The sequence below is a fragment of the Myodes glareolus genome, chromosome 9 (genome assembly GCF_982192425.1).
Source record: "Myodes glareolus chromosome 9, mMyoGla1.1, whole genome shotgun sequence".
Taxonomy (NCBI): domain Eukaryota; kingdom Metazoa; phylum Chordata; class Mammalia; order Rodentia; family Cricetidae; genus Myodes; species Myodes glareolus.
Window position 1 is genome coordinate 25,014,163 of NC_142034.1, and position 13,644 is coordinate 25,027,806.

At 48.7% G+C, this 13,644-nt stretch overlaps 1 protein-coding gene across 1 annotated transcript in view; it reads left to right on the forward strand.

Moving 5' to 3' along the window:
* The first annotated feature begins 224 nt into the window (after positions 1–224).
* Positions 225–13,644, forward strand: part of Pip4k2b (phosphatidylinositol-5-phosphate 4-kinase type 2 beta) — a 29,238-nt gene continuing 15,818 nt past the window's right edge. The window contains exons 1-2 of the mRNA XM_085695730.2: positions 225–460; positions 12,919–13,016. Coding sequence (XP_085551856.1) covers positions 302–460; positions 12,919–13,016 — 257 coding nt within the window. The 5' untranslated portion in view covers positions 225–301. The remainder of the gene's footprint in view (positions 461–12,918; positions 13,017–13,644) is intronic.

Here is a 13,644-nt window from a genome sequence, read left to right on the forward strand (position 1 = left end):
CGCCCTGGGGCGGGCGGTACCATTCCGAAGGGGAGGGGGGCCGGGAGTAGGTGGGCGGTGCCGCCCGGAGGCGGGGTGAGGAACGGGCTGGCCCGTTCCCCGGGGCGGGGCGGGGCGGGGCAGCGAGGGCGGGGCGTGGGGCGGACGGAACCACCCGGGCGGGGTGGGGAGGTAACGGGACGGGCGCGACCATGGCTCCGTGAGGCAGCGGGGGTGGGGATCGGTTCGGGGGAGGCCTGGGGCCGCTCGCTGGTGCGCTGTCTCCGCCACCCCCCCTTTCGCCGCCGCCGCCGCCCCGGGCATGTCGTCCAACTGCACCAGCACCACGGCGGTGGCGGTGGCGCCGCTCAGCGCCAGCAAAACCAAGACCAAGAAGAAGCATTTCGTGTGCCAGAAAGTGAAGCTATTCCGGGCCAGCGAGCCGATCCTCAGCGTCCTGATGTGGGGGGTGAACCACACGGTAACCAGCTTCCCCATGCGCGCCCCTACTCCCCCGGGCCTCGCCACGCTCGCCCCGCGGGTGACGCCTGCAAACCCCTCCGCCGAGCCACTTGCATGCCCGCCCACCCGTGCACGCTGTCCGGCCGGGCGTGCACTCCGCGTTCGACACGCGAGGCCTGGTGTCCCCGTGCTATACCGTCGCCGTCTCCCCTTCGCTCCAGCCCCTCTGGCTTCCTGCGTCCGAATGCTTGCTCTGTGCAGCCCCCGGATCTCCGAGGGAAGGCCTGGGTGCTGCGACTCCGCCACTTCTAACCTCAGCCTGCTTGTTGCATGGCTATTCCTCTTGTCCCTTAGCGCTGATTGCCAGATCATTGCCCAGTTGACAGGGCAAGTGGCATTGGCTTGCCTGCCTATTCCTGTTTGTGGTTGTTTGGTTGGTGTGGCTGCTCAAAGTTTCCCATCCTCTAGGCCTTCTTACCTCTCGCTGTGGAAATCATCTCTAGGTTTCCTTTTTCTTCTTCTTCATGAAGACATACCAACTGGAGAAGCAGAGGCTTCTCTGAGCCACAGGCTCTTGACTTGGGTCCCTTTGGATGAAGAAGAGTGAACAGAAGGCCTGAGAGAGTGTAGACCTGGCTGTAGAAATAATGTCTACTCCGATCTTCTGTGGTGTTCATTTCAAAGACGTTGCCTTCTTGTCTATCCCATGGTTTTCCAGAATGTGATAAAGGCGATTGTTGTCCGAGATGCGTGGTCCCCCGGGTACTGGGTACTCTGAGACTGTGCAGTAGCCTCTGCTAAGAAGTTAGATGTGGACAGTTTGAGCTGTTTGACTTTGTTTATGTGCGTTTCGTTTAGGGTCTGTCCTCTTCCTCTTCGAGGGCTTGCTCCTTGCCTTCTGGCCGTTCCTTTGTGAGTCCCTCCACTGGGAACAGGCGAGTGAGAGGACCCTAAGTTCAGAATGAGGGAAATGAAGTGTTGGATCTCTTGTGGATTTCATTCTTGAGTCTCCCTGCTCTCCTGGACACTTGAAATTGTCTGTAAGACCAAACAGTGACCCAGGGGCCCAGGATCAGCAAGACTTTATCTTCTGTTGCGTTGGTAGAAGACCTGGAGAGATCTTTGGCTGGAGATTGAGGAACTGCAATCTCAGCCAGCCTGTCAGATCTCTATGTCCCATACAGTAGAGAGCGCGTATGTATGTGGGGTCCTTGCCGGCCCCTTGGTCTTGGGCAGCTTACGCCTTCTCTGTCCTCCCTGGGGTTAATGAGTATCCTGGCAGGGCAGTGTGATTCTCGGATCTCGGACCTCTAAAGCAATGAACAGAGTTTGTTCCTCTTGCTTCCTGCTGCTTCTGGGGTCATCTGACATTTCCTGGGAAACTGGGTCAGCAAAATGTGAACCCTAAGTCCCCTTTTGGAGGTCAATCCTTGATTTTGTTTGACATCTGCTTCTCACTAGAAAGCGTCCTGTCTGGGCAGAGAACTGGTAGAAGCCTGAAAGTGGTTAACTTCAGGTCCCTTATTTCACACGTGAGATCGAAGCCTTTGGCAGAGGGTAGTGTGCCTGTGGTCACTGTAAGACCTGTTCCTTGTCCTGCTCCAAGAGGCTTTGTTGGTTAGTGACAGTTCTTTTTTTCTTTTTTTTTTTTTTAAGACAGGGTTTCTCTGTGTAGTCCTGGTTGTCCTGAAACTCACTCTGTAGACCAGGTTGGCCTGGAACCCAAAAAGATCTTTCTCTTCCTCTCAAGTGTTAGGATTAAAGGTATACACCACCATCACCTGGCTATTCTTGAGTGACAGGTCTCTTGTTCCTTTTACTCTCTCAGCCATGACCGAGGTTAGATGGAAGCTGTGTGTGTGTGTGTGTGTGCACGCGCACATGCTTGTATGGATGTATGTATGTATGTGTCCGTGCACTTGGGTGTGCCTGCTTTGGTTTTGTGTGTGTGTGTGTGTGTGTGTGTGTGTGTATGTGTATGCACACATGCTTGTATGGATATGTGTGTGTGTGTGTGTATGTGTATGTGTATGCACACATGCTTGTATGGATATGTGTATGTGTGTGTGTGTGTGTATGTGTATGTGTATGCACACATGCTTGTATGGATATGTGTATGTGTGTGTCTGTGCACTTGGGTGCACCTTCTGTGGTGTGTGTGTATGTGTGTGTGTGTGTGTCTGTGCACTTGGGTGCGCCTGCTGTGCATACCAGTTCCTGGGAGTGTATATGGTATTTGATTTTCTCACGGGCAGTTAGAAGTCGACAGAGATGTGGGCATGTGAGGGAAGACTCAGAGCGGCAAGTAGACTGGGCGTCACCTTTGCTAACTTTGAGAAAGTTTGATGGGCTACTGGAGAAGCATTGGCTTTAGGCGAGATCCGCACACTTGTGAACACGACGCTCCCGGGAGATGGGAGGGGGATGTGGAGCACCACCTGGACAGGCGAGCTTCGAAGGCCAGTTACCTGTCCTACTGCATCCTGGCCTTCAGCACGGTGCACAGGCTGCATGTGAGTTAGGTACCCAGAAGGCCATTTTTCCAGGGGATCAGGGCTGCACTGCTCCTGCTGGGTTCCTGGCCTTTCCTGAAGGTTCCCTTTCTTCAGAAGCTTCCTGTTAGACCTCTTCACCCCTTCAGATTTCAGATATCACCTTTTCTTCAGGTCTTCATTGGCTTTTGAAACCTTTAGTCAGGTTGGTCCGGAGCTAAAATGGTGCACGTGTCTCTGCAAAAGCCACTTACCCTCTCATGAGTCGGTTGGTTTACCTCTGCGTGGAAAGAAGAAGCCCTTTTAAAGGAACTGGTTTGTTTTGCTAAGAGAGGCATTTGAACTCAGTGTTGTCACGGGAGTCCCTGGATAAGACAGACAGCCGCTGATCTCTGGAAGAAAAGAGGGTAGAAGCCGTTGGGCCAGACAGGGCGTAACACGTGAGGAAAGACAGAAAACTGGGGTTTTAGTGAATGATAACCTTGTTCCAGGGTCTGGGATGAGGGACTAGGTACTCTCTGAAGGAACACGGAACAGGAGGGCTGCCCTGCTGGTGTTTGTGTGCCCCTTAGGACCCACACATATGCAGAGCTCACCAGGAAGAGTAGTAGCAGTGATGGGAACTCTATATTTACTCATCTGAGAAACCGCCAGCTCTTCCCCAGAGTGGCTAGCCCATTGTACTTTTCCACCAGCAGCGTGTGATGTAATTGCTCCAGATCCTTGTCAACACTTGTTACTGTCTTTTTTAGCACAGGCATCCTAGTGGGTGTGAAACAGTATTTCATTGTGATTTTGATTTGCATTTCTCTGGTAACTAATGATTGTTAAGCATCCTTCCATATGCACTGGCCATTGTATACTTTCACTGGAGAATGTCTATTAAATCCTTTGTGCATTTAAAAACAAATTGTGCTTATTTATTTATTTATTTATTTATCTAGCTATCTATTTTGCAGTCCTAGAATATGGTTATGAATCCAGAGACTTGTACATGCTAGACAGGGAAGCACTTTTTTTTTTTTAACCTTTAATAACCTCACATCAGGCTTCTGAAGAAAGAGAACCTTCAAGAAGGGCTAGCAACCCACCAGGAGCAATGTAGCCCTCATCTCCCTGGCTCAAGCTGGCCCCAAACTCTCTTTGTAGCCTAGGATGACCTTGAACTTCTGAACCTCCTGCCTCCACCTTCTGAGTACTAGATTTATGTGCATGTATCATTCATTACTCTCAGTTTTATGCAGTGCTGGGTACCAAACCCAGGACCATGTACAAGCTAGGCAAATACTCTGCCAACCCTTAGCCTCTTTTCATTTTTCTTCTTATTGTTTTAAATGGGATCTCACTTAGTTGCACAGGGTGGCCTAAACTTCCTCTGTCTTCCAGGCAGGCCTTGGATTTGCAGTCTTCCTAAGTAGCTGGGGTTATTTTCTTTTGAGCCAGGATCTCACTGTGTGGCATGTAACCTGCCTGCTTCCTCCTCCCCGTTGCGGAAGCGTGAACCACTGTGCTCAGCCTTGCTTCTTACTCAGCTTGTTTAGCCTCTGCATTATTTATGCTCATGGCTCGTGGAATTAATCATGTGGATAATCCAAAAGCCATTTCTGTGAGGAGATGCGACAGACTTGCCTCCCAATGTGGTGTGCTGAGCCTGGCATTCAGATGGGTCTGTGTTCCGTGATGCTCTTGATGCTGCAGAAGGAGAAGAGACAGGCTCTGGACCGTGCAGACGGGAAAGCAAGTGCACCTCTTCTGGACTGTGCCTGCTATAAAACTTTAAGTTCCCTTTGTCTACCGAGTAAAGCTTCTTTTTCTCTTTCTGCTACTTGAGGCTTCACACTCTGGCCATAGCCTCAGCAGCTAACCCTCCCGTCCTCCAGATGGGCAAACAGCAGTTACAGCAGTCTTGCTTGTCTCTCCCTTATTCTCAGACCCCAATTCCCTCGTTTTTTCTGCTCATCCATCCCTCAGCTCCACATTTATCAAGCAACTCTTTTAGTTCCAGCCACGCGCTAAGGGTTCTCAGCCAAGCAGAGAAATCGACATGTAAAGACATAATTACTGCCAGGTGGTGTGGCGCACGCCTTTAATCCCAGCACTCAGGAGGCAGAGGCAGGTGGATCTCTGTGAGTTCTAGGCCAGCCTGGACTACAGAGCAAGTTCCAGGACTGGCTCCATAGTTACTGGGAAACCCTGTCATGAACCCCCCCCCCAAAAAAAAGAAAGAAAGAAAAGCAATTACTTACCCTGGCCTGTGAGATGGCCTAGCAGGTAAAGGTGTCTGCTGCCAGACCTGACCATATGCATTCAGTTCCTGGGACTCACATGGTGGAGGAAGGGGGAAAACGGCCCCCATTCATTGTCCTCTAACCTACACACATGCGCCTTGGCACTCATGATAAACAATAAATAAGTAAACGCAATTTTAAAAATTACTCTAAATGTGACACTTTGCTCGTGAAGATGCACAGAGGAATGGGTAATTAATTAAACCTGGGGGAAGCAGGGAGCCTTTCAGAACATGGCTGACTTTTAGCCGGATCTTGGATTATTCTCGTGGTCTTTATCCTTTCTGTTCTTTTTACTTACCCTTTTGTTTTGTTTTACAAAAACAGAGTTTCTCTGTATATCCCTGGCTGTCGTGGAACTAGCTCTGTAGACCAGGCTGGCCTCGAACTCACAGAGACCCCACTGCCCCAGCCTCCCAAGTGCTGGGATTAAAAGCATGCGCCACCGTGCTGGCCCCTTCTCATTCTTAGCGCCCTTGCCTACCATTTGAACTGTTGCTGTGGTCCCATCAATGACTTTCCTGCACATTCAGGCACACATGCAATGCACACAAAATAAGTAATTGAGAAAAAAAAACATAGAAAAGAAAATTTATTAAATATATCGATGTTACAGTCTTAGAAAGCATCAACCTGGAATTTAGTCAATAAAAGCACCTGTTATTTTCATTATTAACTAATTAATCTTTCATGGCTCTGGATGTTGAACTCAGAGCCTTGCATGCACTAGCTAGGCAAGTGCTTTGATACTGAACTACATCCCAAAAACCTTCATTTTATTATTTTATTTTTATTTTTAAGCCTGGCTACCCTGCCACCCCGACTCTTTCTCATTTTATTTTAAAACATTTATTTGTGTGTTTGTTTGTTTGTGATCCTGTGTATGTGGAGGTCAGAGGACAGGTTTTAGGACTCAATTTTTCCCTCCAGCAGGAGAAGTGCAGGGATGGGACTCAGGCCACCAGGCTTGGTAACAGGTGTCTTTACCTGCCAAACCGTCACCCTGGCCCCACAGCCCACCCACTGTCCTGCCCTCTTCTTAAACTCTTTGAGACATGTTTTTCTAAACTGCCCTTCAACTTGCTCCCAAACCCAGTGCAGGCTGGTCTCGAATTCATGATCCCTCCAGGTTAGCCTCCTGCACCACAAGGTCCAGTTAGCCGTGATATGCTGATATTCCTAACGCGATGGAGCATTTACTTGTCTTTGCTCTGTCTCCCCACCCCCACCCCTTGCCCCTGACCTGTAGTGCTGCCCCCCTCCCATGAGTGCCTGCACACTTTCTGCTCCAGAAACACGTGTTTTTTCTTTCGAACCTGAGGCTTGGTGCTCACTGTCGTCGTCCCCCCCCCCCCCCCCCCCGACTTGGAATTCCCTTCCTCTGACTTGTTTTGGAGTCTGACCCTAGCCCTTCCCATCCGCATTTCTCTGCCCCTGGCTCCAGCACTCGCGGGCAGAGTCAGCCGCCCCTTAGTCTGTTTTTCTCCCTTTATATTCCACGCAGTTCCAGCGCCCATCACATCGCCTCTGTTCCTTGTCTGTCTTCCCAGCCAAATGGAAAGATGTCTTTTTGTTTGTATATCCCGAGTTCTGGCCTCAAGTCAATGGAGTAGAAGTTTGGCAGAGACTAAGCCAGACCAGGAAAGGTATTGAATGCTAGGCTAATGAGTTACAGCTTTGCCCTGAGTTGATGAGGAGCCATGGAAGTTTTTTTTTTGTTTTGTTTTTTTGTTGTTTGTCTTTTGTTTTTGAGATAAGGCTTTTCTGTGTAGCTCTGGCTGTCCTGGAACTTGCTCTGTAGACCAGACTAGCTTTGAACTCAAGAGATCTGCCTGCCTCTGCTTCCCTAGTGCTGAGATTAAAGGCATGCGCCACCACCTCTTGGCAGCCATGAAAGATTTTTAAAAAAAAAAAAAACCGATTAACTCCATTTTACATCTTGTTCCTTCTTTTCTTTTTTTATTAGAAAATTTGTTTCATTTTACATACCAATTCCAGTTTTCCCTCCTTCCCCTTTTCCTGTCCCCTACCTACCCCCTCCTTTCCATCCCCCTCCACTCCTCAGAGTGCTTAAGACCTTCTTTGGAGAGTCAACAAAGTTTGGAATACCAACTTGAGGCAGGATCAAGTCCCCCTCACCCCCATATCAAGGCTGAGCAAGGTATCCCACCATAGGGAGTGGACTCCAAATAGCCAGTTTGTGTACCTGGTGCCACTGCCAGGTTCCCCTCCCCCAACAGATCAAGCCACGTAACTGTCACCCGCCATAAAAAAATTTTAAGCAGAGATGTAACATAATCTTATTGTAGGTTCTTCCAGTGTCGAGTATTCTTAGCAGTGCTGGGAGAGGCTTAGGTGCCCTGTCTCTAGCCTGATGTGTCAGGGCCAGAGAGCTGCCCTTAGAACCTTTGCTCATTCTCTTCGAAGCTGTTCCCACTTCTTCGTGTACTCGCTGAGAGTCCCTGGGTCGGGTTAGTTTCCTGCCCCCAAGAGCGTGGTGTCTTGTTTCTTTTGTGTATACAATATCCCCCTAACTACCCTCCTCCTGCCATGTATATATCTAACATGGAAAATCATATAGTGGGGGGGGGTGGCTGGAGAGATGGCTCAGAGGTTAAGAGCACTGCCTGCTCTTCCAAAGGTCCTGAGTTCAATTCCCAGCAACCACATGGTGGCTCACAGCCATCCGTAATGGGGTCTGATGCCCTCTTCTGGCCTGCAGGCGTACACACAGACAGAATATTGTATACATAACAAATAAATAAGTAAATATTAAAAAAAACATATAGTGGCTGTTTCGATAAGCACTGTTCAATTGAAATTGAATAAAGCTCTCTCGGGATATAAAATTTAGCACAACTAAGGGGGGGGGGTTCTTACTTTTGACCCCTAGAGTGAATTACCACTTGTATATGTGGCTTCGTAGAACCAAAGGTGAGATCTAGATTGTTCGCCATTGTTTTAGCTGCATTTAAAAGTTCTGTTACGAGGTTGTATACTCAATAATGAGGATGAAATTGAAGCCCAGAGCTAGCCAGTGTACAGCTATTCAAACCTTCTTACAGTAAGAGTTCCGTGAAGGGCTGGAGAGGTGGCTCAGAAGTTAAGCGCTTGCTTGCTGCTTTTTCAGAGGACTAGAGTTTGGTTCCTAGCTTCTGTGGCTGGTGGTTCACAGCTCCTGTAACTCCAGCTCAAGACGTGTGGGCTGCCCTTGCAGGGGACCCCAGCTCTGCTTTTCATTTCCAACCCTGGTGATAAGTAGCTCACATGCACCTGTAACTCCGTCTCCAGAGGATCTGACACCCTTTCCTAGCCCCCTCAGCTGCCTACACTCATGTACATATCTATACACAGACATACACATATATGCATAAAATAAAGCTTTTTTAAAAAAATAAGGATTCAGAGAATTAATGAGTAAAGAGTTTTCTAGTAAGGTTCTGTTAGACTAATTCGGCCTGGTCCTATTAGAATAATCAGTTATGGTTAATAGACAGTCTTTTCTAGCTCCAGAAGTATCAAGCCCTGGCCTTAGCACTAAGTTTGTGTCTTAGACTAATCCAGAATCAGCTTGTAGCAGTGACTATAATGTTTGGGAGTAAACGTATTCTCTGAGCCAGGCAAATGGTCTTTCGAATGGAGGGATGAACCGAAAAGCCAGAAGTGAAGTTTGGTATGTGCACGCCGGCAATCTGAGCATGAGAGAAACAGAGGCTAGGAGGGTCATGTGTTCGAGGCCAGCCTGCTCTACACATCAGATGCCAGGCCAGCCTGGTCTGCATAGAAGGCACTGTCTCCGAAAAGAAAAGTCAGAATTGCGTAAGAGCCCTGCACTCCGTTTTCTGTAGTGCTCTTTGTTTCACGGGTTTCCTTTCGTTCTGAGATCGAGCCTGACCACCATGCAGGCCTGAATGGCCCGGAACCGGCTTTGTAGACCAGGCTGGCCTCCAACTCAGACAGATCTGCCCGCCTCTGCTTCCCAAGTGTGGGAATTAAAGACAAGCCTGCTTGCTCCTTTGTTTTTAGTGTTTGTGGTCTCCCTGTCTGATTCACCCTCCTGCCTCTGCCTTCTCGCTGCCAGAGCCAGGCATGCCCACCACACCCACTCTTACTTATTTTTCAGACAGAATCCTTCTGTGTATCCCAGGCTGGCCTTAAACTCGAGGTCCTCCTGCTTCAGCCTCCAAGTGTCTAGTTCTCTTACTCTAGAGAGTAAGGCTTGCAACGCCAGGAAAAGGAGGTGGGATAGCCACCGTGAATTGTCTCTCATAGCAGGAAACCAGGAAACGGGCTGGTTTCCGCTGTAGGCACAGATTAGACAGTCATGTTCTCTTGTGAGCACCCTTGCAGGGCAGCTGTGCTTTTGGTTGATGGAAAGTGTAGCCAAGGAAGGTCCTCACAGAAGGGGATGGTGGGAATTGTAAAACTTTATTTATCAAGGAAAACTGGGCCTACAATAAAGCACAAATTTTTAATGTGCAGTTTGCTGACTTCTGACAAAAAAGTTATGCTCATGTGACCAAACAACATAGGTTTTTGGTTTTGTTTTTTGTTTTTTGTTTTTTTTAGGAGGGGAGGGGATGAGGGGTTTGAGACAGGGTTTCTCTGTGTTAAGAGCTCTGGCTGTCCTGGAACTTGCTTCATAGACCAGACTGGCCTGGAACTCACAGAGATCCAGTTTTTTGTTTTTTTTTTTAAAGATTTATTTATTCATTATGTCTACAGTGTTCTGTAGGCCAGAAGAGATCTTTCTACAGGTGGTTGTGAGCCACCATGTGGTTGCTGGGAATTGAACTCAGGACCTCTGGAAGAGCAGCCAGTGCTCTTAACCCCTGAGCCATCTCTCCAGCCCCCACAGAGATCCGGTTTTGTTTTGTTTTTCTATATTTACTTTTTATTTATTCTGCAGTGTTAGGGATCAAACCCAGGACCTTGTGGTGCTCTGCCCCTGAGTTACATGATGAGCCGTTTGTCTTGTTTTGTTTTAGAGTGTCTCATGTAGCTCAGTTGGCTTTGAACTCTGGATTTTTCTCTTCCCAAGTGCTAGGGTTACTGACATGTGCCACCACTCCTGGTCTTAGGTGATTTTCATTGCCCTGGAACATGCAGTTGCTGCTTTTTGAGTTGTTTAGTTGGTTATTTGGAGACAGGGTCTTTCTTTCTAGCCCTGACTGTCCTGAAACTTGCTGTGTAGATCGGACGGGCCTTGAACTCATTGAGTTTCCATCTCCCTCTGCCTACAGAGTGCTGGGGTGCTTCTAAAGGTGTGTGCTACCATGCCTGAAAAGGAACATGTTTCTTATGTCCGTTTCCTCTTGGCAATTCCCAGCCTACCCAGGCTGTAATGTGTGATGTCTCATGTAGATGGAAGTACTTGGCATGTGCTTCTGTGTCGGTTCCAGTGAAGGCTTTGCCAGCCGTGGGTTGAATACCCCCCCCCCACGCACACGCACACGCACATGCGCGCACACACACTCACTTCATCTTCCTCAGTTTACCTGTAAGTGCAACAGGCTTTTCACCAACTTCGGGAAAGTGGTTCGTTAGCCCAATTAACTTGAAGCTTACTCCATCACCTGACATTTCTAAGTTAAAGAAGGTTTAGACTATAAAAGGAGAAGCAAATTAAATGCCAGTTCCCCCATTTGTACTCCTGATGGAGTCCTAATGACTATAGGTTATCCCCTTCCTGCCACATGGGGCCTCCTGTAGATAATAGAGGTTCTGCAAAGACAGTATCTGGGAGACACAGGCTGTGCCCCTCACCCCAGTCCATTAAGTCATGACTAAGGTTTCCGCAGTAAATCCTGAATGCATTAGATGCATTAGTGGCCACTGAGTTGAGGGTCAAATGTCAAATGCTCTGCTGTGATAGAGGAGGACATCTGTGGCTAATTAGACCACTAGTTGGCTAAGCAGGATGGGGAAGTGCAGGATCTGCCCTCAGCTCTGCACCAATGAGGAGCCTGCCCCTGTCCAGGCCTCTAGATATGTGTGTGTGTGTGTGTGTGTGTGTGTGTGTGTGTGTGTGTGTGTGTGTAAGTTGTGTCTCCCTGGCTTCCCATCCAGGCCTCTATTACCTGGGGTGGGATGTGGGTGTGTGGGTATGTGTGTGTCTCCTGGCTCCCCATTCAACCCTCTATTATCTGGGGGTGCAGTGTGTGTGTGTGTGTGTGTGTGTGTGTGTGTGTGTTGTGTCTCCCTGACTCCCCGTTCAGACCTCTATTATCTGGAGGTCGGGTGTGTGTATGTGTTTGTGTGTGTGTATTGTGTCTCCCTGACTCCAATCCAGGCCTGTATTACCTGGGGGTGTGATGTGTGTGTGTACGTGTGTGTGTGTGTGACACTGAGAAGGCTTGTTTGCAGTAGGGGCATGGTATCTCCCCAACAATTCAGCATAAGCAGGTTTTTGCATGGTGAACTGGTCTTTCATCAGGAGGATCAGAGCGAGCCAGGGCCAGGTGTCTAACTCCTCAGCTTACTAATCTCTTTTTTCTTTTTTTCCTGAGACAGGTTCTTACTGTGTAGCCTTGGCTAGCCTGGAACTCTATGTAGATCAGGCTGGCCTTGAATTCAGGCTGCCTCTTGAGTACTGAGATTAAAGGTGTGCAACACGCACCCCAATCCCTTTAATTTTAACCATTTGCTCTGGAGATAGAAGTTACACCCACAAAGATCCACCCATTTTTTTCATAGCCATGAGCTAATGTCTTGAGCGGTCCTCAGTTTGTTATAAGATAACCAAAGGCTTCAGTTAGTATGCACTGAGGTTGTAGGGCATTCATTCATTAATGCATTTATTACGGTTGACAAATATTTATCGAATAACTCTCAGGTGCAAGTAAGAGTGCCATCATGGAGTCCCCAGAGGTCATCTAGATGATCTCTGCTAGCACAATCAGTGGCCTGGCATGTGGAAAGTTCTGGAGTTGACCTCCAGCACTAGAAAGAAAAGAAAGATCAGTCATGGCCTTGCCTAGCTGAAGTCCAGCAGGCCCATGAGGTTTATCAGCATTAACCACAATATTTGGGAGGCCTGGGGAGCAAGGAAAGCTTCGTGGAACATGTGCCCAGCTAACTCAGTCAGTAGAGTATGCGGCTCTTCTCTCGGAGTTGTGGGTTCTAGCCCCAGTTGGGCACCATTATGTAAACAGAGACTATACTTCGTTTTCTGGCACCCAGACCCCAATAATCACACAAGATCTATATTAATTACAACACTGTTTGGCCAGTGGCTCAGGCAAATTCCTAGCTAGCTCTTACATCTTAAAGTAACCCATTTCCACTAATCTGTGTGTTGCCACAAGGCTATGACTTACCGGTCAGGGTCTGGTGTCCTTCTTCTTCGGGAGCTCCATGGCTTCAGCCTGACTCCGCCTTTTTTCCTCCTCTGTCTCCGCTTGGATTTCTCACCTTGCTATATTCTGCCTTTGCCATAGGCCAAAGAAGCTTCTTTATTAACCAGTGGTAATAAAACATTTACAGCAGACAGAAGGGAATCCCACATTGAACTCTACCTTGTTAGGCAGAGGAGACTCTCAACTGGTGGAGGTGTGGCTGGGAATGGATTACTCCAAAGAAGAGCAGAAGTCAGACAGGGAGAGAGCCTGGAGGGGGGATACATTCCGGGTTGCACATCCCTGTCTCTAAGGCTGTGGCCTCCTGGTTAAGACCCTCGCTTTGGTCTTACTTTGCAGATCAATGAGCTGAGCAATGTCCCTGTCCCTGTCATGCTAATGCCAGATGACTTCAAAGCTTACAGCAAGATCAAGGTGGACAATCATCTCTTCAATAAGTAAGTAGGCTCCTGGAGGGAGGGTTGGGTTTTGTGGACAGCCTTTTACTTCCTTGAAGCACCTGACATGTGTCACAAGTACACTTGTTGACAGAGTTGACAAACAGGCCTGGAAGATGCATTTAAATGTGACTTCCCCCACGCATGTCATCTTGCTGCGTCAGCTACCACCAGGGTCCCTTGGGGCATGTGGCTGGGCCCAGGTTGGAGAAGGGAGCTCTGGGAGCTGAGGTAGCTAGTGTACCCATCTTCATCTCCGCTGCCAGGCATGCCTCTGCCCCACCTGTGTGTAGGCCACAGGCTGAGCTTGGTGCTTAAGGTCACTTCCCAAAATAAACTCTTCTCTCTTTTGACTTTGTGGCTGGTGTGAATCTCACTGTGTAGACAAGGTTGACCTCAAACTTCTGGCAGTCCTCCTGCCTCAACCTCCTGAGGTACAGATGTGACACACCTGCCTCCCAAGCTTTGTTTGTTCTTGCTGCTGCTGCTGCTGCTGCTTTGAGACAGTATCTCCTGTAGCATAGGCTGGATCTCAGTATGTAGTCTGATCTCAGTCCATGCCTCGAGCTTTTGACAGTCCACTTGCCTCCACCTCCCAGGGCTGGAGTTATGGGGTTCACCCCCGCTC